Below are 27,314 nucleotides of genomic sequence, written 5' to 3'. Positions count from 1 at the left end.
TCTCTTACAGTGACTTCCATGTAACACACGCAAAGCCCTTCATTTTAGGGATTTCCTTCTCTCTCAGAAGTTACCAAAATGAATGCTTCCACGTGGGCTGCATCTCAACAGATGACGATCGTGAGTTGTAACGAGAAAAGCGGATGTTGACAAGTGGCCGAGTGACTCCAGTCAGCTGTCAGGTGTCCCCTTCCCAGCTTCCATCTAAAAGACTACATGTCAAGCGTATCTCCAAAGGAATTCGTTACCTGTTATAAAAACATCTTTATCAACATGTCCCATTCTCCCCACCTCCATCCTTGGTTTATCATTAGTAGTGTTCGGAAAACTTTAAGAAAAAAGAATCATTGAGTAGAAAATAAACATTTTAAGTTACTTTCCTTTTTCATTGGCAATAAGTTACCATGTAAAATATTTTCTGTTAAAATGTAACTTTTAATAACTATATATTATATATGGAATAAAATATAGGCAACTTAATTATAAATATATAAATGCATCAAGACTCTGGTGTCATGAAAGCACAAGAATAAAGCTGGAGATGGTCCCAGAATCCAAGATGACCCAATAGCCTTTTGCACCATATTCTCCATTTTTGGTATTTTGCATACTGTATGGATCCTCAGTTCAAATGAAGGAAGAAGTTTCTCAATCAGCATCACTTCCCTTCTTTCAACTCCTACCTTTCCCTTGCTGAGGAGGTAGTAGAAATTCTGTACCATTTATTTTTGTGACTTCTATGATTTTGTCCATGACTTCTCTAATGAATACAGGTTCTAGAATAAAGGAGTTGATTGGCCCAAACAGTGCTGACTGACTACAAAAGAAACATGAGTGAGCAGCCTTTGTAATCACTGACCAAGTAGCTGTTTCCATAATTCCATGTATTATGTATAGTACAGGCTATCAGTGTAAATGTAATGCTTGTTAAGAAAAGTGCAATTTATTGTACATTGTCCCAGCAAATGTTTACTTTTATAACAGTTATGAACTTGGATTATTATCTTGTTTTCATGTGTGAATGAAGCCTTGTGAAATAAATTCAACCAAGAAGGTAACAAGGTGACTTTTTGTGAGTCAGTGATGTTTTCAATGCTTTGTGTTGCCCCTTTGGCCCCATTAAGCAGTAATAAACATTTGTTCTGAAGTCCATACACGTCTTTTGTATTTGTTTCTAGTTAACTTTATTCTGAATCATCTGAACCCAATGTTTATGTAACACTTTTTTTTTTTTTAAAGATTTTATTTATTTATTTGAGACAGAGAGAATGAGAGAAAGAGAGCACATGAGAGGGGGGAGGGTCAGAGGGAGAAGCACGCTCCCTGCCGAGCAGAGAGCCCGATGCGGGACTCGATCCAGGGACTCCAGGATCATGACCTGAGCCGAAGGCAGTCGCTTAACCAACTGAGCCACCCAGGCGCCCTGTAACACTTTTTTTTTTAAGATTTTATTTATTTGACAGAGAGAGAGCACACAAGCAGGGGGAGCGGCAGGCAGAGGGAAAGGGAGAAGGAGAAGCAGGCTTCCCACTGAGCAGGGAGCCCGAGGTGGGGCTCGATCCCAGGACCCTGGGATCACGACCTGAGCCGAAGGCAGACGCTCAACTGACTGAGCCACCCAGGCGCCCCTTATGTAACACTTCTGAACAGACCCTAGACTCCAGTCCATTTAGAAAGAAAGGATGTGCCAGGAGTTTGCTGCGGGCTATCCCCTGCAGAAAGATCCTGTGACGCAGCACTGCCAAGGGCCTTCTTCTCTATATAGAGATTCCTTGGTTGTACGTACCAGACACTCACAGCTAGTTTAATAATAATAAGGCAATTAATTAAAAGGAATAGGTGTGGGGCGCCTGGGTGGCTCAGTCGTTAAGCGACTGCCTTTGGCTCAGGTCATGATCCCAGGATCCTGGGATCGAGCCCCACATGGGGCTCCCTGCTCAGCGGGAAGCCTGCTTCTCCTTCTCCCTTTCCCTCCCCCACTTGTGTTCCCTCTCTAGCTGTCTCTCTCTGTCAAATAAATAAAAATAAAATCTTAAAAAAAAAAAAAAGAAAGGAATAGGCGTATTCATCTCATAAAGGTCAAACAGTGGGGCCTGAAGAGGCGCCGGGACAAGGACTGGAATGCCATCAGGAACTTAAGCAACTGTTTCTTAATCATGCTTCTGCTCATCTCGCCAGGTAATGCTTATCTACTGCTGCTTCTCCCTCTGAAAACAAGTTTTCCTGCTTCTAAGTGCACAACTACCAAGTTCACATGTTTACTCTTCAAGTGACCGGCAGAGATGGACTGGCATCTCCAGGTCCCAATTCCAAAGTCTTGCAAAAATCGAATTGGCTAGGGCGCCTGGGTGGCTCAGTTGGTTAAGCGACTGCCTTTGGCTCAGGTCATGATCCTGGAGTCCCGGGATTGAGTCCCGCATCGGGCTCCCTGCTCGGCAGGGAGTCTGCTTCTCCCTCTGACCCTCCTCCCTCTCATGCTCTCTGTCTCTCATTCTCTCTGTCTCAAATAAATAAATAAAATCTTTAAAAAAAAAAAAATCGAATTGGCTAATCCTGGATGAGGTAGTTAGTTGCTGCAAGTCTTTCAAAGTACAGCACAGTGGGTGAGAGCATAACTCAAGCCAAACTCCAGAGGAGTTCTCGGAAGTGGAGGCAGGGTACAGAGAATCCCAATTTGCATTTTGTTCTGGGAGTCCATGGAACCTAAGTGAAATCCAAGAGATTAGTCAGCTCCTCTTACAATTCATGTATTAAGAATATTAAACAGAGATTGTAGAATTACAGTTTGTGGTTCAAACCCAGACTACAGACCTCTTTTGTTTGGCCCATGTGGTATTTTTAATTTGTTTTTATTTTTTTAATGTTTTTCTGTTTGTTTGTTTTTTAGTCATCTCTACAGCCAATATGGAGCTCAGACTCACTACCCTGAGATCAAGAGTTGCATGCTCTTCCAACTGAGACAGCCCGGAGCCCCCTGACCCATGTGGTATTTTAAAAAATGAGAAATTTTATGTAAAAAGTAAAAGAGCAAAATTATTCACAAAAATCTACTGAATTTGGTAGTTAGAAGTCATGAGTGTTCTTAACGTGAACAGGAAATGAAATTCACTGTTCACTACTGATTAAAGGTCCTAGACTTAGTGAAGTTACATGTTAAATTGTAGATTTATGTCCAGTAGGGATGCAAATCCCTACTTTCTTTTCAGTGGAATGGATACTCCAAAGGTTATATATGGCTTATTACCCTGGTAGGACATTAGCCAGTTTGTATCTAACTTTGCAACCCTACATTAACATTCCCTTGTTAAACTACAGGCACTTAGGAGTGCCCGTGTGGCTCAGTCTGTTGAGCGTTCAACTCTTGGTTTCGGCTCAGGTCATGATCTAAGCGTTGTGAGATCGAGCCCCGTTTTAGGCTCCATGCTCAGTGTGGAGTCTGCTTGAGATGCTCTCCCTCTGCCCCACCCCCCACTCTCTCTCAAATAAAATCTTTAAAAAAATAGAAATAAATTGCCTCTAAGGATCCATTATGCAAATACACTTTGATAACAGTTTTAACATTTTACTGGTTCCCTCATTAAGTGAGTTGAATAAAATATTTGTCACATGTTCCTTTTATATTTGCGAGGGATTCTTGATTTCACCTTTTTGAAATTCTACCATAACAAAACTTTTGATTACTGTCAAAGGGAGACAGAACAAAATCTTTTAAAAGTTTACTTGCAAGGAAAATTTGCAAGGAAGTTCAGGCTTTAGCACGGGCTCACCAAATAGAAATTGTAGTATTTAAATGACAAAAATAAAAATAAAATGCAGATTGCCAGGTGTATTAAATTAATTCAAGCAAATTTACTGACTGCCTAATGTGCCAGTCTCTAAGTGCTAGAAATGAGGTGAACAAAAAGATCCTACCTCAGAAGTTTTAACTTTAACACGGAATTTTTCTCAAACTCAGAGAAAACTACTGACATTTTGGGCCAAAGAGTTCTTTCTTGTGGGGGCTGTTGTGCATACTGTAGGATATTTAGTAGCATCCCTGCCCTCTCCCCACTAGATATTAGTAGTATTTTGCCAGTTGTGACAACCAAAAATGTCTCCAGACATTGCCAAATGTCTGGGAGGAAGGAGTAAGCAAAATGTCCACAATTGCCCCCAATTGAGAGTGACTGTTGGGAAGACTAATAAATTGCAGGTATTAATAAGTACTATGAAGAAAAACAAGGTAAGAGGGTGGAGAGAAATGGTGAGTGATGGGGATGAGGTTGATAGGATGGTTTTTGATATGTAAACTTGGCTAGCCTACACTCCCCCGTGATTCAGCCAAAAAGTAAGTGTTGCTGTGTATTGTGCACATAGTAATTAAAGCTCTTAATCATTTAGCTTTGAGGGAGATTATCTGGGATAATCTGGGTGGGGCTAATTGAGTCAGTTGAAAGGCCTTAATACAGGGCTGAGATTTACTTGAGAGAAGAATGGAATTCTTCCTTCCCTGACTTCTGTGGCTCAAAGCTTCAACCTGTTCTCATGGCACCCAGCCTGCCTATAATCCATTTTTGCTTGTGTGGCCTAAGGATTTTGGACTTGCTTAGCCAGTTCTAACAATTGTATAGGTTAATTCCTTGCAATAAGTATCTGCTACTGATTCTGCTTCTCTGATCGAAACCTAACTAATACAGCGGGGAAGAGCAGCCCTTAGGGTTACTTTTGAGAGACTTGAGTAAAATGAAGATCTACGGGATGATCTACGTGATGGTCTGGAGGAAAAGCACTTCAGAGAGAACAGCATAGAGTACAGACTTTGAGGTGAGGGCAAACTCTGTGGATTCAAGGACAACATGCCAATGCTTAAACCAGGGAGAGGGAGGAGCAGTGAGAGAAGAGTTCTGTGAGACGAGACATGATACTCATCATAAAGGTGAGATAAGATCATATAGTATATGTTAGGTCATGGTAAGGAGTCTGCGCTTAGTCTAAGCCCAACAGGAAGTTATTGGGAGGTTGTTTACCAAAGGGATATAATGATTTGAAAAGATTACTCTGGCTGCTCTGTGGAAAACTGTAAAGGCACGGGGCCGGGGGCGGGGGTGGTGGTGGAAAGAAACCAGTTAAGAGGCTAAAACATCCAGATAAAATAATTACGGCTTGGTCTTCAGTGGTAGCAGTGGAGGTTGTGAGAAGTGGTTTGATTATCCACATATTTTTTAGATAAGGACACTAAATCTTGCTATAGGATGGGAGGTAGGACCTGAGATTGAAGACTCAAGTATGATTCCTTGGCCTGAGCAATTAGGAGCAGGAGGTAACCATTCACAGAGCGGGAGAATAATTGGAGAAACTGATTTGAGGTGAGAAGATGATTGGGAGGAGATTTTTGTTGTGTGTGTGTGCAGTTTTTGCTTTTGTTTTTTTTTTCAGATAAGCTAAATTGGATGTACTTCTCAGACATCCAAGTAGAGACAGAGTCTGGAGCTCAGAGGAGAGGTGTTGCTGAAGACACTGATTTGGGAGTCACTGGATAATAGATGGTATTTAAAATCTTCTAAGTTTAGTTAAAAATAGAACTACCCTATGACCAAGCAATTGCACTACTGGATATTTACCCCAAAGATACAAATGTAATGATCCGAAGGGGCACCTGCACCCCAATGTTCATAGCAGCAATGTCCACAATAGCCAAACTATGGAAAGAGCCCAGAAGTCCATCAACTGATGAATGGATAAAGATGTGGTTCATATATACAAAGGAATATTATGCAGCCATCAAAAGGAATGAAATCTTGCCATTTGCAACAATGTGGATGGAACTAGAGTATATTATGCTAAGCGAAATAAGTCAGAGAAAGGCAAATACCATTATGATTTCATTCTTATGTGGAATTTAAGAAACAAAACATGAACATGGGGGAAGGGAAAGAAAAATAAAGTAAGATAAAAACAGAGAGGAAAGCAAACCATAAGAGACTCTTAAATACAGAGAACAAACCCATGGTTACTGGATGGGATAAAATGGGTGATGGTAAGGAGGGCACTTGTTGGGATGGGCACTGGGTATTATATGTAAGTGATGAATCACAAAATTTTACTCCTGAAACCAATACTACACTATATGTTGACTAACTTGAATTTAAAGTTTAAAAAAAGACCAGTAATAAAAATAAACACATACATACATACATACATCAAATCTCTATTTAGGCTATCTGGCAGTAGGGGGAGTTGCCCCAGGTGTATAATCAAGCAAATCAGAAAAATCACTGCATTAGGTCAACCTTTCGTGCAGTGCAATGGGCTATTTGTTCTTATTTAATTAAGTATAAGTAATTCCAGGCTTTGGGCTGGACAACTTTTTAAGAAACAGGAATAATTAACATACAACAAAATGCACAGAACTTAGGAGTTCATTCTATCAATTTTGACAATTGTATCAGTGTAACATTTCATCTTCTTGGGAAAATTCCTGCCTACTTAAATATAACTTTTAGCTAAGTGTAACATACAAAAAAAAAAAATTGCACTCCAGTGTATAGCTCCATGAAATTTCTACAAAGGGAACATACCTGCAACCAACATCCAAATCAAGACATAGGACATTATATAAACCTCAAAAGCCTCCTTGTGGTTTGTCATTGTCCTCCCCATCCAAGGAAAGACTATCCTGATTTTTAACACCATAACTAATGACTTTTGCTGGTTTTACACTTCATTTAAATAAAACCAAACGATGTAAACTCTATCTGGCTTCTTTCCCTTAACGTCAGGTCCGTGACATTCATGCATCTTATAAGTAATTGCAGTTTGTCTATTTTTGTACTGCACTCCAGAAGCTTCTTCACCATGACAATGGCCAGCCTGCATTTTTCTAGTAGCTTTTTTCCTTCTCAGACTTCTAATCGTTGCCTCGGGCAATAAAGCTGAGTGAGGGTTATTTGATTTCCCAGAGATTACTGTTTGTTCCCAATCCTGTTGCAGACGTTTTAAGGGTGCCCAAGGCTAAAATAATCTGAAAAGAGGAGGAACATAATGTAATCCCAGGAAAACTCAGCCTACATTTTCTCTGGTTAACAGCCTCAGATCGAATTCAAACCTGGGTTAGAATTAGAGAGTTGCAGAATGTTCGGTGAAGGGGACGACGGTACCGCAGAAGCAATTCAACAGTCAAGGAACAAAGGGGGAGCCACAATTGCGGCGGAAGACCGGGGAGCCTGGCAGACGCTTTAACCCCTGGCAGCGCTACTGGGTCCCGTCACGTGGCCAGAACCCCACCGCCCGTGGCGCTCCGTGATGATGCCACCACATCGCAGATGCTACATCGTGGTGACGTCTCCAGAGCGTCAGAACCCACTGAAAATAGACCTATTCCCTTCAGGATTCTCCACGCTGACCGTCTTCATTCTTTCCTGTTTTGGCATAAAAAGGCTGCCCCTTCTCCCCCTCTTTGGTCCTTTTCTCACAGACGCTCACAAATTAGCTTTAGATAAGATGGCTGCCTAGCCGACCCGGTGCCCTAGAGGGGACGGAATCAGCCAACTCTCTAGTCAACTTCCGATTTGGACCCCCGAAGACCAGTACGTTATTTCCGGGGTTGCGTTAAGGTACGCCAAGACGGCGGTTCTGAGCTGCGTCTGCGCAGCCGGGACACGCGAGGTCAAAGTATAACACGTACAGTTGCCCGGGCGGGGAGGAAGAGGCGTTACTCTTCTCGAGCTGCTGGTTTGCTCGCGAGAGTTGAGCGTTGCTAGGAGGCTCGGCGGGCGGGGCGGGGCCAGGTTCGGCGGGGCGGGGCTAAGGGAGGCGGGCGGTGCGCGCGCGCGCGGGAGGGGGGGCTAGGGGGTGGTGGGGCGGCGAGGGACTCGCGAAGGTTCCAGAGGCGCCGCGTGCGGGAGGCGGGCCGGGTCTCGCGCCGGGTCGGGTGTGCGCGCAGGCTTGGAGAGCTGCGACTCGTGCGGGTGGGGCCTGCGTCCGGGTAAGCGCGTTCGGTGCGGTGTTTCCTGTTCTCTCCCCTGCGTGTCTGCAGCTCGGGCCTTGCCTAATCAGCCCGACCATGGCTTCAGCTTTGGAAGAGGTAAGGGTCCGGCTTCATCTTCCTCACTTCGGCCGTGCGGGGCTTTGAGCGCCGTCGCCCCGTACTCGCGCCCGCTCCCCGCCCTGTATCCCTAGCTGAGGTGCCCGGCGGCCGCCTCCCTGGCTCCCTCCTGTGTCGTCGGGTCCCTGAGCTTCTCGGCCGCCCAGCCGCCCACCTGCAGCGGCCTCCCCCGGCTTCCGGCCTCCGTTGCCCCGGGAAAGTTGTCGATGGACACCCGGCGCTCAGCCCCGGCCTTGCCGGTGGTCCCTGCCCCGCGGGCTGGGTGCTCGGGGTAGTGTCGCGGTCCCCGGCTGCAGGTAGTGCCCGCGGTGGACCTGGGCGAGCTGGTCACCTTCACGTTTTCCTCAGGCTCCGTCAGCCCCTGCTAGACGAGCCCGGGAAGGTGAAGCTGCTTTTGCAGAAACCGAGGGTCATTCCACCGTAGAAGGCGGTTGGAAGGTGAGAAGTCTTTGCTCCCAGCACTTGACTTCTCCTAGTCGTGTTTTCTCAGTGCACATGAGTAGCTGGGTTACTTCGGGCAAGTTATTGCGCGTCTCTGTGCCACAGTAGTATCCATTTCATAGTTAGACCAGCTAATAGTCCTAAATGTTGAAAACAGTGCTTGGCAAACAGCAATCTGCTAGATGCGTTTTAAAAATAAATTGAAAGGTTGTAACTAGCGGTGGGAAATAGCCTTTTTCTCTTTTAAGGTCTATGAACTCTGAACCAGGGGCGTCTTAACTTTTTTGAAGACTTAGTTTGCACAGTTACACAATAAGAATAATACTTGCATTGCTCTTTTCCTGGCCTAAGTAGGATGTCAGTACATGATACTGTTATTCACAGTAAAGTGTTGGGTATTAACTAGATTTGTTTTCTGGAGATCTCTTCCTCAATATGAACAAGGCCAAGAAATCCCATACTTGACTTGGAAACATCTTTAAATGAAGAAAATGTGTGTGTGTACGTGTGTATTATACTGGATACCTTGCCCCAGGTTTATGTTACGTGTTAAAGATAGGCCTTGGGTGTCCGTGTGCCCTGAGGAAACAGTCTCTGCAGTGACTTCACAGTCACACATGTGGATAGCTCAGTTATTAATCCTCTTCGAAATAAGGGATTTTTCTCAGTTGAGGTACTTTAAAATACACTTAGGGACACTTCAGAGGTTGTTTTTGTTTGATATAAAATTCACTGTTTAGCCATTTTAAAGTGTCTATTTTTAGTACATTTAGTGTTGCACAACTATCACTACTGTATAATTCCATATTTTCATCATCCCCAAAAGAGACCTATTAAGTGTCTGTTAAGCAGTCCCTTCGTACTTCCGCTCCCTCCAGCAACCACTAATTACTTTGTCTCATGGATTCGCCTATTCAGGACATTTCATGTAAATGGAATCTTACAGAATGTGGCCTTTTGCTTTTGGCTCTTTTCACTTAAGATAATCTCTAGTTCATCCATGGTGTGGCAGGTGTTCCTTTTTATGGCCGAATAGTATTCCATTATATGGATATACCACATTTTGTTTCTCCTTTATCAGTTGATGGACATTTGGATGATTGATTTTTGGCTATTATGAACTATGCCGCTATGAATACTGTGTATAGCTTCTTATGTGGACATGTATTTTCAATTCTGTGAGGTACGTACCCAAGAGTGGAATTGTAGGAGCCTGTGAACTCTTTCAAAGTGGCTGCACCACTTTACATTCCCATAAGTTACGTATGAAGGTACCAATATCTGCCCACCCTCTTAACACTTGTTATTTGGGGGAGGGGGGTTGATGTTAGCCATCCTATTGTGATTTTGATGTGCATTTCCTAAATGACTAAGATTGTCAAGCATCTTTTCATGTGCTTGATGGCTGTGTTCAAGTCCTTTGCTCATTTTGAGGCACTTTGGTTTCAATGCTTCCTGGTGAAGAACTCAGAGAAGAAAAAGCTTGAATGTGTTTATGGGTGGGGATAAAAGGGATGCGTGATGTTGCATAAGGAAAACAAATGAATGCTAAGGTAAATTAGATGAGAAACTGCTTTATCTATGACATCTTCAAGTATGTGTGCAGGAAAAGTACCAAAGGGATCAATTTTACTGGTTTCAGGTCTGCAAATAATAGAACTGTGGAATTAAAAACAGGCCTGTTGGAAGGTTGCTTCAGACTTAGAGTGGCTCCCTTCCTTTTGTAGTACAAGAGAGCCAAAACTGGCTGTAAAGAGGGACTGAGAATCCCTTGCTTAATTCTCAGAGTTAAGAAGCCTGCTAGAAAAAAGATTCCTATCCAGTCAAGAAATAAAACATCTTGTTTAAGACTTGATATATTTTCTATTTTTTGTTGTTGTTAACTGAATCCTTACTGAGGAACAAATACACTGTTTTTACATTTCAATATTTTTATCATATTGGTAATAGAATCTGTGAATTTTTAAGATCATAATAAGATACTGCTTTGAACGAAGGCATCTTGGTTCTGTGCTCAAAAGATGAAATTGCAGGATTCTTTGTCTTAGCAGTATGGGTTTTGGGGTGAGAGGAGTAGATAATAAACATCCTAGTAGTTACTGATAAGTGAAATGAGGGCGTCAGAGTTAAATGGATAAGGGTAAAAAGCATTTGTTTTTCTGTTATTACATTTTGTAAGACTTAAGAAACAAAGACTTTAAAATTCCACTTGGACATTATACTGAGTTATCAAGCATTTAAAGATTTTTATATTGAGGTTTTTTTATATGCTCTGAGGCTATAGTATATAATGTCAAATTGCTATTATCAAGCCAGAATGTAAAGTTATTTTAAGAAAAATGAAACCCTTGTTTGTAAGGATCTTATGCATTTGCAGTATGTCAGAGGATAACGGGGGAAAGGTTTTAAGCTGATTAATTATAATTATCTAATAGTGTCTTTAACTCTTGAACGTCATAAAATGTTGGCCCTCTCTCTAGAAAGTAGAAATAGACACTGGTAGGCAATGTATTGGCATGAGGAGAAAAGAACAGGTGGTTTTTTTCAGTGATCAGGACTGTGTCGCATTTTGGATTGTTTGCCTAGGTTTTTCTCCTCTGTGGTGCAACCAAGACCCAGACTTTTGACTGCAACGTTAACCTGGAGATTCAGAACAAGACTTTTTCTTAAAAGCTGAAATGTCTTTATTTTTTTTATCTCTTAAAAACGCAAACTTTTTAATGTGTAGTATTTGGGGTAGGAACCAGTGAGGAACAATCACAGAAAGTAGACTACCTCAGTAAAGTTGCTGTAGCATTTCACCATGTTCATCATGTATTCACTCATCTTTTTTATTTTAAGATTTTTAAAATTCCTAATACCTGATGATTAGGAACAGATGTTATAAGGAAATCCATAAATTTTTCTTCAGATTCCTTCATCGAACTTTATGAATCACAACAGTATCTTGTCAATAAACCGTTCTAAAACAAAGGCAGCTACCAAACTGGAAAATTTAGGCTTGATTAATTACTGTTAGTTTAAGATTTAGTTTTCCTTTAAAAAAAAAAAATAGGAAGCTTCAGTTATTTACAGTTCAATAGGCTGAGAAAAGAATCTCAGGTTGCAACCCAACCCTGGAAAATTTAAATGAATCTCTTAATTCTTAGCTCTTCAGTAAACTGAAATGACCAATAGGCACAATATCCAGTTATTATTTTATTTATCATAGCTAACTTCCTTCTATTTTAACACAGCTACAGAAAGATTTAGAAGAGGTGAAGGTGCTGCTGGAAAAAGCCACTAGAAAAAGAGTACGTGATGCCCTTACAGCTGAAAAATCCAAGATTGAGACAGAAATCAAGAACAAGATGCAGCAGAAATCACAGAGAAAAGCAGAACTTCTTGACAGTGAAAAGCCAGCTGCTGTGGTTGCTCCCATTACAACAGGATATACAGTGAAAATCAGTAATTACGGTATGACTCCCTATCCTATATCCAGTTCTTTCTGCCTCCCAGGAACTTATTCGTGAGTAGTGACCCACTAACAAAGTCAATTTTTAAAATAGTCTCAGTGTTTGTTTTTGGTAGTTTGAAAGAGAAGACCTACTGTTATTTATTAAGATGCTTTGGAAGAGATGAAAAAGGAAAGAATAGATTTAAAAGCTATCAACAAGAGCAAGATGATCTTCTGTAACGAGTAGCAACAAGAATGAACCTATTCTGAAATATGTTCAGCATATAAGGAATACAGCTTCTTGTTTTAATCCTGTTTTGCATTTTATTTTGCCTAACAACCACCAGTATTATCTAAGGAAAGGAATTGAGGCAAATCTGAGAAACATTTCTGAGTGCCTATTCTATGCCACTGTTGTGCTTGGGCTTGTGGATACACAGTGACCAAGACCCAGTCCTTGCTCATGGTGTGGTTAGGACACAGACATACAACTAATACCATAACATGTAATGATACCATTTTCTCTCAGTAGATCATTTTGGAACAGTGCAACTTGAATCTGATGAGCTCTCTTGAGGGGAGGGACAGTCATTTTTCTTTGTGCTCCCAGTATCTAGCACATAGTAATTAATATTTGCTCGAATGAAGTGAATAGAGGTTTGTGAAGTTTTGTGGGAATACAGCTGATGTAATGGAGACTTAGACATTTGAGTTTGAAGGGTGAGTTCGGCAAGTGTAAGAAAAGGAGGGGGGATCGAGTGAGCAGAGGACATGCATAGAGCCATGAAAGGCAGCATGTATTTTCCATATTGTCATAATGAAAAGTAGTGTGTGTTGTGCTTAAGAGATGTAGTATAGTGGGCGCCTGGGTGGCTCAGTTCAGTAAGTGACTGCCTTCGGCTCCGATCATGATCCCAGAGTCCCAGCATCCAGTCCCGCATTGGGCTTCCCAATCAGCGGGAAGTCCCTCGCCCCTCTTGTGTGTGCTCTTTCTCTCTCAAATAGATAAAATCTATTTTTAAAAAGAGAGATGTAGTATAGTACAATAAGGAGATATGCTGTGTACTTATTCGACCAAAGGAAGCTGGTCTGAGCTTGTAGGATTATGGCATATGCCCAGCAACCTTGATTTGTGTTAAGGGAGAAACTGTCCTCAATGTGGAGGATGGATCGAATGAATGGGAAGAAACTAGATGAAGGTCTGCAGAACCTTCTAGGATGTCTTTTTTTTAAATTAACACTACACTTTTTCTATAGGACTAAGGAACAGTCAAGGATATACAGAGAGCCTATATATACAATATTCATTATTCATTTTTATTCACTTTTTATGTGAAGTTTGTATGTTTTTAGTTGACAGAATTCATCTAGGTTAGTCAAATTAGATTTGGATGATCGGGACTCTGTATTTTACTGTGTCAGTGAAGGGAATTGAGAAAGCAATGATTGCCTTTGAACTGTTTAGAGAAGTAGAAATGATTATGAAGTTAGATAATACTGATGTTTAGACATCCAGTTTAGTAGTGAATTATTGATATTTAGGTATAGGACAAAATTTCCACAAAAAGAAAATGAGCTGCTCTTTTAATTTTTTTGAGTATAGTTGACCCACAGTGAGACATACGTTCAGGTGTACAGCGTAATGATCCAGCACCTCTGTTAGGCTGTGCTCACCTCAGGTATCACGTACAGTGCTATTACAGTATCATGTATATTCCCTGTGCCGTACCTTTTATTCTCCCCACTTTATTCATTCCATAACTGGAAGCCTGTACCTCCCACTCCCCTTTACCACTGTGCCTATCTCCTCCCCTTAACCCTGGCAACCATTGGTTTGTTCTCAGTGTTTATGGGTCTATTTCTGCTTTTGTTGGTTTTTTAGATTCAACATAAAATGAAATCATATGCTATTTGACTTTTCTCCATTTGACTGACTTCACTTAGCATAATACTCTGTAGGTCCATCCATGCTGTTCTGGATGGATTGCAAGATCTCCTTTTTTACGGCTGAGTAATAATTCCATTGTCATATATACTACATCTTTATCCATTCATCTGTTGACAGACACTTAGGTTGCTTCCCTCTCTTGGCTATTATAAATAATGCTGCAGGGGTACATGTATCTTTTAAAGTTAGTGTTTTCATTTTACACGAGTAAATACCCAGTAGTGGAATTACTGAATCATAATGGCATATCTATTTTGAATTTTCTTTTTTTTTTTTTTAAAGATTTTATTTATTTATTTGAGACAGAGAGAATGAGAGAGAGCACATGAGAGGGGGGAGGGTCAGAGGGAGAAGCAGACTCCCTGCTGAGCAGGGAGCCCGATGCGGGACTCAATCCAGGGACTCCAGGATCATGACCTGAGCCGAAGGCAGTCGCTTAACCAACTGAGCCACCCAGGCGCCCTATTTTGAATTTTCTGAGCAACTTCCATACTGTTTTCCACACTGGCTGTACCAATTTACATTGGTACATTCCCACCAACAGTGTACAAGGGTTCCTTTTTCTCCACATCCATACCCACATTTGTTATTTCAGGTTTTTGGGGTTTTGTTTGTTTTTTAATTCTAACCATTCTGACAGATGTAAGGTGACATCTCACTGTTTTGATTGGTATTTCCCTGATGATTAGTGATGTTGAGCATCTTTTTATGTGTCTGTTGGCTAACTGTATGTTGTCTTTGGGGAAATGTTTATTCAGGTCCTCTGCTCATTTTTTAATTTGATCATTTGGGGGCTTTTGGTGTTGAGTTGTATGCAAGTTCTTCTGTATTTTGCAATATTAACCCCTTACCAGATAGATCATTTGCAAATATCTTCTCCCATTCACTAGGTTGCCTTTTCATTTTATTGGTGATCCTTTTATGTGCAGCTTTTTATTTTAGTATAGTCGTACTGTTTTTGCTTTGTTTCCCTTGCCTCAGGAGCCGCATCTAGAAAAATGTTGCTATGGCCAGTGCCAGAGACATTGTTGTGGATGTTCTCTTCTAGGAGCTTATGGTTTCATGTCTCACATTTTCATCCATTTTGAGTTTGTGTGAGTGGTGTTAGAAAAATGGGCTACTCTTTTTTTTATGTTATGTTAATCACCATACATTACATCATTAGTTTTTGATGTAGTGTTCCATGATTCATTGTTTGCATATAACACCCAGTGCTCCATTCAATACGTGCCCTCCTTAATACCCATCACCAGGCTAACCCCTCCCTCCACCCTCCTCCCCTCTAAAACCCTCAGTTTGTTTCCCAGAGTCCATAGTCTCTCATGGTTCGTCTCCCCTCTGATTCCCCCCCTTCAAAAAATGGGCTTTGTGTTCAGTAAACCTGGATTTGAATCCAAGTTTTACCACTAGCTAGATGCCTAACTTTGTAGATTACTTAACTGCTATGAAGCTCAATTTCTCCATCTAGAAAGTTTCTTATATTTTAATTTTTCCTGTGTTTCTATTCCAGAATTTAGTTTCCTCCAGTTTTAGGAGCCATATGCATTTATTGTTCTAGAGATAGTATGAGACTTTACTCATGTCCCTTTTTTGTTGTTACTAGGATGGGATCAGTCAGATAAGTTTGTGAAAATCTACATTACCTTAACTGGAGTTCATCAGGTCCCCACCGAGAATGTGCAGGTGCATTTCACAGAGAGGTGAGTTCTCACGATGGGAAATATAGTGATCATTAAGTCAGAGATTGCTTTATTACTGGTTCTCTTCTTTTCAGTTTCTAAACCTGCTTAAATTTAGAATTTTCCTTTACACCTGCTTTGAAGAGGCTAATCTTATCACCAGGGATGGCCAAATGCACATCCTAAAATAAAACTTGTGGCTTTTTTCCACAAGAGCTATAGAGCACCTCTCATAGAGCCAGAAAGATAATGTATTCACTATTGTATTATAGGTCATTTGATCTTTTGGTAAAGAATCTAAATGGGAAGAGTTACTCCATGATTGTGAACAATCTCTTAAAACCCATCTCTGTGGAAGGCAGTTCAAAAAAAGTAAGTTTACTTTTTTGTCATATTGTGAAACCTCATTAAATTGAACCTGGTTGATTTAGAATTGAGAGGAACTAGAATTAATTTATCCTCTGTAACAGGGATCAGCAAACTATAGCCTGATGGCTATATTATTGGAACACGCCTGTGCTCACTTGTTTATGTGTTGTCTGGGCCTGTGATTGCGCTGTAATGGCAGAATTAAGTAGCTGCACCAGAAACCTAAAATAATAACTATCTGGCCTGTGTCAACTCTTGCCTCTAGAAGAATAGATTATTCTAAGAATATTGCATTAAAATCAAGAAGGGAATAAACTTTTAAAATTGGTTAAGAGTGAGACTTGAGTTTTCATGCCAGTTTTGCCACTTACTAGTTGTGACTTTTTGGTACCTCACTTAATCATTCTGTGCGCCTCAGTTTCCTCCTTTGTAAGATAAACTATTCCCATTGTACAAAGTTGAAATTATATACTGAAATGAAATATATATAAAGTGCTTAATTTTTGATACATAAGAGGGCTTAAACACTTAGCCTAATTAGAAGTAGTAAAATCTATAAAAATAAATGGCCTTTTAAACTATTATTCACACTTTTCACTAACTCAGATAATCTCTTTTCTACTTAAATAAGGTTTAATACATCTGGTACATAGATGTGCCATTCTGCCATCTGTGTTTACATAGTTCTATAGCAGTTTAAAGGCAGTATTAGAATATAACATTAATTAGCTTGTGCCTCACTGCTTCCTTCTTTATCCATTAATCTCATAGTTAAATACTCAAAAGAATCCTAGGAATTATATGGATCACTGTTGAAAGAGTTGTGTACTATTTTGATTTCCGCCTTACTGTATTACTCTGTCCTTCAATCACCAAAATCCTACCACTTTTTTCCTTTTTAAGTCAGACACACCAGAATCATCCCGTTTTACAGCCTTTCTCCTTGCTATGCCCTTTCTTCTGGATCTTGGGCCACAGCTCAGATTTCACCTCACAGAGGCCTTTCCTGAAGAACAAACCCCATTAATACCTTTTTTGTCTTGGTTTTTGTCTTTATATTTGAAGGTATTCCAGTTTTACTTGTCTACGTTCTCTTTCATGAGTCCTATTCGTTAAGTATTAGTACCACCTAAAACCAGTCCTACACATAATAGTAACTTGATTGCGTAAATGTTTTCCAAATACCCATGCTTATCTCCATGTGCTGTAAGTTGTACTTGTTTTCCTGCTTTTCTTCCAGGTCAAGACAGATACAGTTCTTATCTTATGTAGAAAGAAAGCAGAAAACACACGTTGGGACTACCTGACTCAGGTTGAAAAAGAATGCAAAGAGAAAGAGTAAGTTTACTTTCACGTCTTTAAGAATTAAATGTATTCTTTGCTGGGACTGTAGATTTTTAACACTTTGCTGTTATGGGTAAGAGTTGTATAATCTGTAATTTGACCATTTACCTCTTAATATCCACTGAGTAACCCAATCATCATCTTGTATCTTTCTACTGTCAATGTATTTAAGGAGGGCACAGATCCAGCAAGTTGCTTTTTACGGAGGGCTTTAGTTTTGGTTGGCTTTTTTGTATTGGTTCTTAACCCTGGGCCAGTGGTGCTTTTTTTTTTCCCCCTTAAGAGAGCAAGTGAGCATGCATGAGGGAGGGGGCGGTGGGGGGCAGAGTGTGGAGAGAGAATCCCAAGCAGGTTCCACGCCCAGCGTGGAGACTGACACGGGGCTCCATCTCCACCCTGAGATCGTGACCTGAGCTGAAACCAAAAGCAAGAGTTGGGTGCTTAAGTGACTGAGCCACCCGGGTGCCCCACCTGTGCTGCTTCTATACAGATTCTGTGTCCATTCCCAGAGATTCCATTAGTCTCAAGAGAGGTCCAGATACCTAGATCAACATTTTGAATTCCACAGAAGTTTCTCATATGTAATTAGTTTCATTGTCACTGGTGCAGAGTGAAAGAGAATATTTTTATCCTACTTAATGGCTATTCTAAAAAGTGTTTATTTAAAGATATTTCCATTCTAGGTCAAACTGTTCCTCTGCCTGAAATGTCCTGCACTGACGATGCCCTACATTGAGTCGTTCAGCCTTCCTCCTTCCTTCCACTCCTCCCCTGTAGCCGGGGGTGCACTTGGTTGGCTAGAGTTAGGAAATATATGTATCTGATTTGATTTTACATCTAGAACAAATTACTTGAGCACAGGACCATGTCTTTCTCTTGTTGTATCCTCAGTGCCCAGTTACACGATCTGGCACTGAATGAGATAAGTGAAGATATAAAGTTAATTGGCCCTGCTTGGACATGGATTGAACTGGAAGCATTGATTATATTGAGGACCATATCAGTAAATGGGATCATTTAGAACTGTGTTTTTTTTCCCACAGAAAGCCCTCCTATGACACTGAAACAGATCCTAGTGAGGGATTGATGAATGTTCTAAAGAAAATTTATGAAGACGGAGATGATGACATGAAACGAACCATTAATAAAGCCTGGGTGGAATCAAGAGAGAAGCAAGCCAAAGGAGACACAGAATTTTGAGACTTTAAAGTCATTTTGGGAACTGCGATGTGGAAATATTGATGTTTCCAATGAGGAAATGTTGGTGAGCTGCACAGATAAATTTGACAGATAACTGCTTACATAGCCTTCTTATTCTAAGTAAAGGCAGTGAATGCTCCCATTTCCTCCTGGAGGATTTATTTAAATAAAATATGCTTATTAAACATTTCCTCCAAAGATGGTTTCCTTAGTAATCTGGGCATTTTGTTCAAAAAAGGATAATATGGTATTCTTGTGTGAAATGTAAAAAAGCAAGTCTTGCCTAATGATGATGCCACATTGTGTATTTTTGTTCAGCTAAGATGTAGAAAACAAAAGTTTTTGCCTATAAGTTCCTGATATTTGCCTATAAGTTCCTGATACCAGCTCCCACAATTGTAAGAATAAGTAAAAATAAAACCTGAATTTTTGCATAAAATGCAAATTCGTACCTGTGTGCTTCAAGGTTGCCATAGTTTTCTATGAGCAGCTTAAGTAATACACATACCACACATTTCCATGGCCTACTAATCCAGTCACAAATACTTGTCTCTAGATTTAAATGCTTAGAAATAAAAACGAAATCTAAACTTGACAAGAAAAGGAAAACATCTTTCTGTAGTACCAATTAGTAAGTTACCATGGATCAGATGATTTTCAAAAGCAATAACCATAAAGCAAAAATAAATAAAAATCCCATCTATTGCTATGTTCAATAAAGTTGATTAGGTTTTTGTTCAATGGAATAGTTCTGTCTATCCAGGAGTATGCCAGGAAAGGCTTTTTATTAAAAGGGAGGATTTCTTTTAGAATTACTCCCCCTAAAAATCCACAGTTAAGAGCAAGATGCCGGGCGCCTGGGTGGCTCAGTTGGTTAAGCGACTGCCTTCGGCTCAGGTCATGATCCTGGAGTCCCGGGATCGAGTCCCGCATCGGGCTCCCTGCCCCTCCTCCCTCTCGTGCTCTCTCTCATTCTCTCACACACACACAAAAAAGAGCAAGATGCCTGTGATCTCCATTTGTATTTGTCAGTTAGATAAGAGAAAGCGATTAAACATACATAGGAAAAATCCAAGAGGATTGACCAAAACTACTAGAATTAATAGAATCTGGTAAAAGTGGTAGGGTAAAAATTGGTAGGGTTTAAAATTAACATATAGGATAACTGTTAAACATTTAACATAACCTCAAAAATAAATAATGGCAAAAATGAATGATAAATGCAAAGAAATAGAAATACCCAAATGTCAATTAATCGAGGACTAGCTGAATAAACAGATATGTCTACATGGGGGGTCCTTACAGTCACAAAAAGAAATGATTATTTCTACATACACAGAATGATCAGCGGGATACAGGAAAAGCAAAGTGCAGAAAATTGTTTATGGTATACTTACCTTAGTGTCCGAAAGGGTGAGACATGTGAATACACAGACATACACGTATTTACTTACTTCAAAAAGAAACCAGAAGAGTAAGCCAAAACTAATAAAAATGGTTACCAGTAGGGAAAAGAACGAGGTGGGATGGAAACCATACTTGTGAGTGTACTTTTGTCTGTAGTTCCGACTTTAGAACCATCTAAAATTTTAACATTTAAAAGCTAAATAAAAAGTAATCCTAACATTTGAAAACAAACCTAACATATCAAGTTGTGACAGACATACTTGCAAGTGACTTTAGAACACAGTATTTTGACTCTCCATTGCTAGTGCGACAGGAGTCCAAAGACCCACAGAAGTCTTAACACTGTGATCACTTAGGAGTAAAAGTATATGCTGAAGCAATTTTTATGTATTATATGATAAAGGTAATGAATAACGAGTCATTAGGAGCTTATATTTAACAAGTACAGAATCGATACGAACTTACATTATTTTTCTTAAATGCACATTTCTTAGCAACATCCACCAAAAGGGCCTTTATAAAGGCAATGACAATTCAGAATTCAGTAGCAAACAGCAGCACCCTTAGTGCTCAGATACAGTCTCAACACTTCTGTACTACAAGGACCAGGGAGCCTTGAAAAAATGTGAGGCAGAAAATACACAAGGTAAGCCTGCATTTTCTTAGGCCATAAAGTGAGGAAATACCAAATATCCTTCATCAAGTTAACAGGATACAGGACCCAGCAGTGGGAGGACAACCAGAAAGTTGCCTTCTGATGGCACAGGAAATAGTACCCAGCACACTCGGGAAAATTCATTCCTTAAAAAACTGAACCTGAATCTAGTCAAGCCTCTGAGTGTAACTACAAGTTTTTAGGGACAGGGGAATAAATTAAAGGACACATGAAGAAGCAAATAGCCAAATGTTGGCCTTTTTAAAAAAAATTTTATTATGTTAATCCCCATGAGTTTGTGTATAACACCCAGCGCTCCATGCAGAACGTAAGGACCAATGACCTGGCTCCTCCAACAAACCAGTGACAAGAAAGCAGGAACGACAGGTACAGCAACCAAATGAAATCGATGGATCATGCTTGGATGCCCGAATCAAACGAAAACAAAAAGATGGTGTCCTATCGATACACCAGAAATCAACAAATGGGACGTTCTAGTTATAATCTGATTAACCCTAGTTACTAGTTGGGATATTAGCTAGAGCATTCCAGTTGGTAAGCTGTAATATAAATTTGGGAAACATGACTCCAAGGTTTGTGAGAATTCTCTCACAGCTTCATCTCCACCAAAATTCCAGACTGCTACCCAGGTGCACACCAGGCCTCTCCCTGGGAAGACAAGGCATCTCAAACAGCACAACTGAAACCTGACCTCACATGCCCAGTTTCCTCCCAACTGATTCTTTTCTGCCCATATTTTCTATCTGGGGGTTGCCTTCTGCCATCCATCCAGTCACCCTTACCAGAAACCCACAGTTCCCTTTACCTCTTAAATATAATCAGTCTCTAAGTCTTACCCAATTTTCTTTCTAAAGACTTTTTAAAATCTATCCTCTTGTCTGCCTCAACTCCCTTTGTTAAGGCCCTGGTTTTCCAGAACAATTATGACATCCCTCCTAACTGGTTATCTTGCATGGAGCCTTTCCACTCGTGGTCTAGATCTACCACACTATTGTCAGTTATCTGGAGAGCAACTGATGAGGTCATTCCTCTGCTTAAAACTCTCCCAATAGCTGGTATTTCAATTCAGTCTTACCTTCACATACTGTGGTATCTTCCATGACATGGGCTTTGTCTCGCGTTTCATATTTCTCATACAACGGAGGGGCTGCCATCGCACTCCTTGATGTCTTTGTGCCTCCGCTTCCCCGGTTCCCTCTGCAAAAATCTCGTCCCTTGCCTCTTGATTGAAGTTCTGATGTCAGCTCCGGGAACACTTGCCTGATGTGAAGTGGCTGCTTCCATACTTACACCCCGGGCATTTTTATCAATGGGCTGATCACTGCTGAGTTACTGAACAAGACAATCTTTTGCTACCTTTACTCATTTCTGTTACAGATAAACCAGAATAAAGAAAATATATACTATTCCAACAAAATTTTTCCTGTTTGCATTGATTTTCAGGGGCTCTAAGAGGCCTTCTGTCCTAAAGGCCATCAAAGATGGAACAAGAAAATGTTTAGTGCTTCTGCCTCTTGTCCAGCCATCACACAGAGAAGTGGAGCATGACTTAGACACCCAGGAACATCAGCTGTACCTTCTAACACATCGTTTCCCTAACGATGAGCTGGCAGTACGGTGCGCTGTGCAGGTCAGGGAAGCCAGCCCAGGATGACAAACTGCCACAGATGAGCTACTTGTCCATGAGCTGTATTAACTATCAGATAATACTGCTTTATGAAATACTACCCTTAAAAATACAGGAACCCTTCATATGTTGCTAAAAGATGCAGCATGAAGGAAAAGGCAGGCATACAGAGAATATTTTCACAGAATATTTTTTATTACTCTACTCCTTGTAGTATGTATGGAAACAGTACAGTTAATTTTTAAGTCCAAGAGAAGAGATAATTCACAGAGAGCCAGAATTCACTGACTGAAACATCCACCAAATTTCTTAATTTAAAATTAAAAGGTAATTTAACCGTAGGCAGCATCAGGTAGACTAGACTCCCATACTGGACCCCTACAAAACTAGGTTTTTGTCTATTAGAGAAGCCTCTTCTTGCCAGAACTGGCTTCCCTGCTCAGTAGGTTCTGGAGCGGGTCACCATATTGCTCGCTGGACCCCCGACAGCTGCCCATGGTCTGCTAAGTGACGGAAGACAATACGACTAAGCCTCCAGCGCCGCTTTACACCACGTGGACGGGACGTCATAACACACCGATTTCGGATTCGAACAGGGCAGCTATCCCGGGGAAGGGCAGCAATTTCTCCATCGGCCACTTCCTAAGGGAAGTCACAACATTACTACACAGATCACATGCACACAGTTATTCTATATGCTTGAGTCAATGCTTAGAGTCAGGGAACAAAGGGCTAGATTCACTAATATAGCCAGTTTCCCCAAAGAACCTTAGACACAGTAGTGAACCTTAACCTCTGGGTAGAAACAAATAGACCGGAAAAAATGATAGAAATGTTTGGCATGCTCCCAATACAATCTTTAAAAATTTTATAGAAATTTAACACAGATATACAAGAATCCACAGACCATTAAGTGTAAAGCTCATTCACTTTTAATAGGACATCTCTGTAATAAGCAACTGGAATGCAAACAAACATCAGCAGCACCCCAGGCCCCACGTGTGCCTCCTTTTAGACACTGACCACAGACACTGTTAGCCAGCAGCTCTCCTGATTACTAACACCACAGATGAGTTCTCCGTGTTTAGATTTCATATAAATCTAACCATACAGTAGGCATTCTTTTTTATTCATTTCTCTTTGGCTTCTTTCATTCAATAATATGCTTGTGAGATTCATCCATACTGTTGCATGTGTTGTAATCCGTTCGTTCTCATTGGTGGTGATTTTCATCGTGTGAATATACCGTAATTCATTTATCCATTCTTTTTTTTTTTTTTTTAAGATTTTATTTATTTATTTGAGAGAGAGAGAACACATGAGAGGGGATAGGGTCAGAGGACAAAGCAGACTCCCTGCCGAGCAGGGAGCCCGATGCGGGACTCGATCCAGGGACTCCAGGATCATGACCTGAGCCGAAGGCAGTTGCTTAACCAACTGAGCCACCCAGGCGCCCTCATTTATCCATTCTACAGCTGATGGACATCTGGGTAGCTTCCAGTTTTGAGCTCTTATGAATAGGGCAGCTACCAAGTAGTGGAATTACTGAATCATATGATAGTTCTATGTTTAATTACTTGAGCAGCCTCCATACTGTTTTCCACAGTGCCTATACCAATTTATACTCCCACTAACACACACAAAGTTTCCCTTTAATCCACATCCTTGCCCATACTTGTTATTTCTTGTCTTTTTACTTCTAACCATTCTGACAGGTGTGAGGTAACATCTTGTAGTTTTGACTGGCATTTCCCTGATGATGAGTGATGTGGAGCATCTTTTCATGTGTTTGTTGTCCATCTGGAAGTCTTCTTTGGAAAAACGTCTATTCAGGTCCTCTGCCAACTTTTAAATTGGATTATTTGCTTTTTTGGGTGTTGAGTTGTAGAAGTTCTTTATGTATCTTGGCTACTAACCTCTTATCATTTGCAATACCTTCTCCTATTCAGTAGGAGGTCTTCTTACTTTGTTGATGGTTTCCTTTGATGTGCAAAAGCTTTTATTGTGGTGTTAGTCCCAACAGTTTATTTGTGCTTTTGTGTCCCTTGCCTGAGGAGACATAGCTAGAAAAATGTTGATACAGTCAATGTCAAAGAAATTATTGCCTATATTTTCTTCTAAGAGTTTTATGCTCTCAGGTCTCACATTTATGTCTTTAATCCATTTTGAGTTTATTTTTACATATAGTATAAGTGGTCTAGTTGTATTCTTTTGCATGTAGCTGTCCAGCTTCCCAACAGCATTTATTGAAGAGACTGTCTTTTCCCCATTGTATATTCCTGCCTCTTTTGTTGTAGATTAACTTATTTCTGTGCTCTCTGTTCTGTTCCAATGATCTATATGTCTATTTCAGTGTCAGTACCACACTGTTTTGATTATTATTGCTTTGTTGTATATCTTGAAATCTGGCACTGGGATACCTCCAGCTTTGTTCTTTCTCAAGATTACTTTGGCTATCTGGGCTCTTATGTGGTTCCATAAAAATTTTAATATTATTTGTTCTAATTCTGTGAAAAGTGCAGTTGGTATTTTGATAGGGACTGCACTGAATCTGTAGAATGCTTTGGGTAGTATGGATATTTTAACAATATTAATCCTTCCAACCCATGAGCATGGACTATCTCTCCATTTATTTGTATTGTCTTCAATTTCTTTCATTAGTGTTTATAGTTTTCAGAGTACACGTCTTTCACCTCCCTGGTTAAGTTTATTCCTAGGTATTTTATTGTTTTTGGTGCAACTATAAATGAGACTGTTTTCTTAATTTCTCTTTCTGCTACTTTGCCATTAGTGTATAGAAGTGTAAATAATTTCTGTATATTAATTTTATATACTGCAACTTTACTGAATTCATTTATTATTTCTAATAGTTTTTTGGTGGAATCTTTAGGGTTTTCTATAGTATCATGTCATCTGCCAATAGTGACAGTTTAACTTCTTCCTTACCAATTTGGATGTCATTGATTCATTGTATGATCACTGTGGCTAGGACTGCCAGTACTATGTAGAATAAAAGTGGCAAGAGTAGACATCCTTGTCTTGTTTTGGTTCTTACAGGAAAAGCCCCCAGTTTTTCACCACTATATACATTCTTGTTTAAGTAATTTGGAAAATATGTGAACATATTTCTGTTGTCTCCCCATATGTTTTTTCTCCAGCTTTATTGAGATATAACTGACATGTAACATCATGAACACATTGTGATGATCTGATACATGTATACACTACAAAATAATTATCACAATAAGGCCTACTGAACACCTTCAACACCCCCAAATAATTACTTTTTTTGGTGATGAGAACATTTAACATTTACTCTCTTAACAACTTTCAAACATACAATACAGTATTAACTATAATTACCATTTTATATGTTAGATTCTCAGAACTTATTCATCTTATAGAGATGAATCTCTGCCTGAGATCTCCCCATTTCCCCTACCTCCCAGCCACCAGTAACCACCATTCTAATCTGTTCCTATGAGTTCAACTTACTCCACATTCCATATGTAAGTGAAATCAAACAGTATTTGTCTTTCTCTGACTTATTTAACATAATACTCCCAAGGTACATTCAAGTTATTGCAAAAGGCAAAACACCACTGCATATTGTTTGTGCCTTTGTGTACCACATTTTCTTTGAATAAATATCACATTCATTTGCTAACACTTAGGTTGCTTCCATATCTTGGCTATTGTGAGTAATGCTGTGGTGAACATGGAAGTGCAGATGTCTTCTCGAATTACTATTTTCATTTTCTTCAGATACTCAGAAGTAGACTGCTGGACCATATGGATAGTTCTATTTTTAACTATTTGAGGAACCTCCAGTTTTCAATAATTAATGCACCAATTTACATTCCCACCAACAGTGAACAAGGGTTCCCTTTTCCCCACATCCTCGCCAAAACTTATCCTTTGTCTTTTTGATAATAGTCATTCTAACAAATATGACGTGATATCTCATTGTGGTTTTGGTTTGCATTTCTCTGATCATAAGTAATATTGAGCATCTTTTCATGTACCTGTAGGGGACATTTGTAGGACTTCTTCGGAAAAATGTCTATTTAGGTTCTCTGTTCATTTTTCAACTTAAGTGTTGTTTTTTGGCTATTGAACTATAGGAGTTCCTTATATATTTTGGATATTAACCCTTTATCAGGTCTTTTGTTGTGCAGAAGCATTTACTCTTATGTTTTGCTTTTTGTTGCTTGTGCTTTTGGTGTCATATCTAAACAGTCACTGCCAAGACCAATGTCAAGGAGCTTTTCCCTTATGTTTTCTTCTAGAAGATTTACAGTTTCAGGTTTTACTTTTAAGTTTTCACACATCGAGTTAATTATTGTGAGGTGTAAGATAGGGCTCTGATTTCATTCGTTTGCACATGAACATCCAGTTTCCCCAACATCATTTATTAAAGCAACTACTCTCTCCCCATTAAGTAGTTTGGGTTCCCTTGTTGAATATTTGTTGACCATATAGGAATGGGTTTCTTCCTGGGCTCTTGCTTCTCTTCCATTGTTCTAGGTGTCTGTTTTTATGCAGTATACTATCTTGAATATTACAACTTTGTAATAAAGTGTTTTTTTCTTTAAAGATTTTATTTTTAAGTAATCTCAACACCCAACACAGGGCTCGAACTCATAACCCTAAGATCAAGAGTCGCATGCTCCACTGACTAAGCCAGACAGGAGCCCCTATATTAAAGTTTTAAATTAGGAAGTATGTTGCCTCCAGTTTTGTTCTTCCTCAGGATTGCTTTGGCTATTCAAGGCTCTTTTGTGATTCCATATGAATTTTAGGATTTTTTTTTTTTTATTTCTGTGAAAAATGCCATTGGAATTTATCAAAAAGTCTATAAATGGCTTTGTGTAGTATGGACAGTTCCTTTTCTTTTCAAGACTTATTTTAGAGAGAGAGAGAGAGAGAGAGAGAGGAGGGGCAGAGGGAGAGGGAAAGAGAGAATCCCAAGCAGACTCCCTGCAGAGCGCGGAGCCCAACACGGGGCTCGATCTCATGACCCTGAGATCATGACCTGAGTTGAAATCAAGAGTCAGACACTAAACCAACTAAGCCACCCAGGTGCCCCAAGTATGGACATTTT

At 40.0% G+C, this 27,314-nt stretch overlaps 2 protein-coding genes across 4 annotated transcripts in view; one reads left to right on the top strand and one right to left on the bottom strand.

The window, feature by feature from the left end:
• Nucleotides 1–7,824: 7,824 nt before the first annotated feature.
• Nucleotides 7,825–18,939, top strand: CACYBP (calcyclin binding protein). Its single transcript, XM_035010752.1, has 6 exons — nt 7,825–8,062; nt 11,761–11,980; nt 15,512–15,608; nt 15,860–15,959; nt 17,197–17,294; nt 18,344–18,939. Exons 1-6 carry the CDS (start codon nt 8,042–8,044, stop codon nt 18,498–18,500), a joined length of 693 nt encoding a protein of 230 aa, XP_034866643.1. The 5' UTR covers nt 7,825–8,041; the 3' UTR covers nt 18,501–18,939.
• Nucleotides 18,940–22,463: 3,524 nt separating this feature from the next.
• The window catches only part of MRPS14 (mitochondrial ribosomal protein S14), a 29,342-nt gene continuing 24,491 nt past the window's right edge, over nt 22,464–27,314 (bottom strand). For 2 of the 3 annotated variants that reach the window (XM_035010753.1, XM_035010754.1), the window contains exon 3: nt 22,464–22,852. In XM_035010753.1, coding sequence (XP_034866644.1) covers nt 22,670–22,852 — 183 coding nt within the window. In that variant the 3' untranslated portion in view covers nt 22,464–22,669. The remainder of the gene's footprint in view (nt 22,853–27,314) is intronic. The other variant, XM_035010756.1, reaches the window with a different exon arrangement.

Source organism: Mirounga leonina, unplaced genomic scaffold, assembly GCF_011800145.1.
Source record: "Mirounga leonina isolate KUSES-001 unplaced genomic scaffold, KU_Mleo_1.0 Mir_154, whole genome shotgun sequence".
Classification (NCBI taxonomy): Eukaryota; Metazoa; Chordata; class Mammalia; order Carnivora; family Phocidae; genus Mirounga; species Mirounga leonina.
Note: the sequence above shows the minus strand (reverse complement) of the source record. Positions and strands in the feature narration are given on the sequence as shown.

Coding starts and splice junctions, on each gene's coding strand:
- CACYBP (XM_035010752.1), top strand. CDS start 8,042: ATGGCTTCAGCTTTGGAAGAG. Junction 8,063..11,760: donor TGGCTTCAGCTTTGGAAGAG/GTAAGGGTCCGG, acceptor ATTTTAACACAG/CTACAGAAAGATTTAGAAGA. Junction 15,960..17,196: donor TGGAAGGCAGTTCAAAAAAA/GTAAGTTTACTT, acceptor CTTTTCTTCCAG/GTCAAGACAGATACAGTTCT.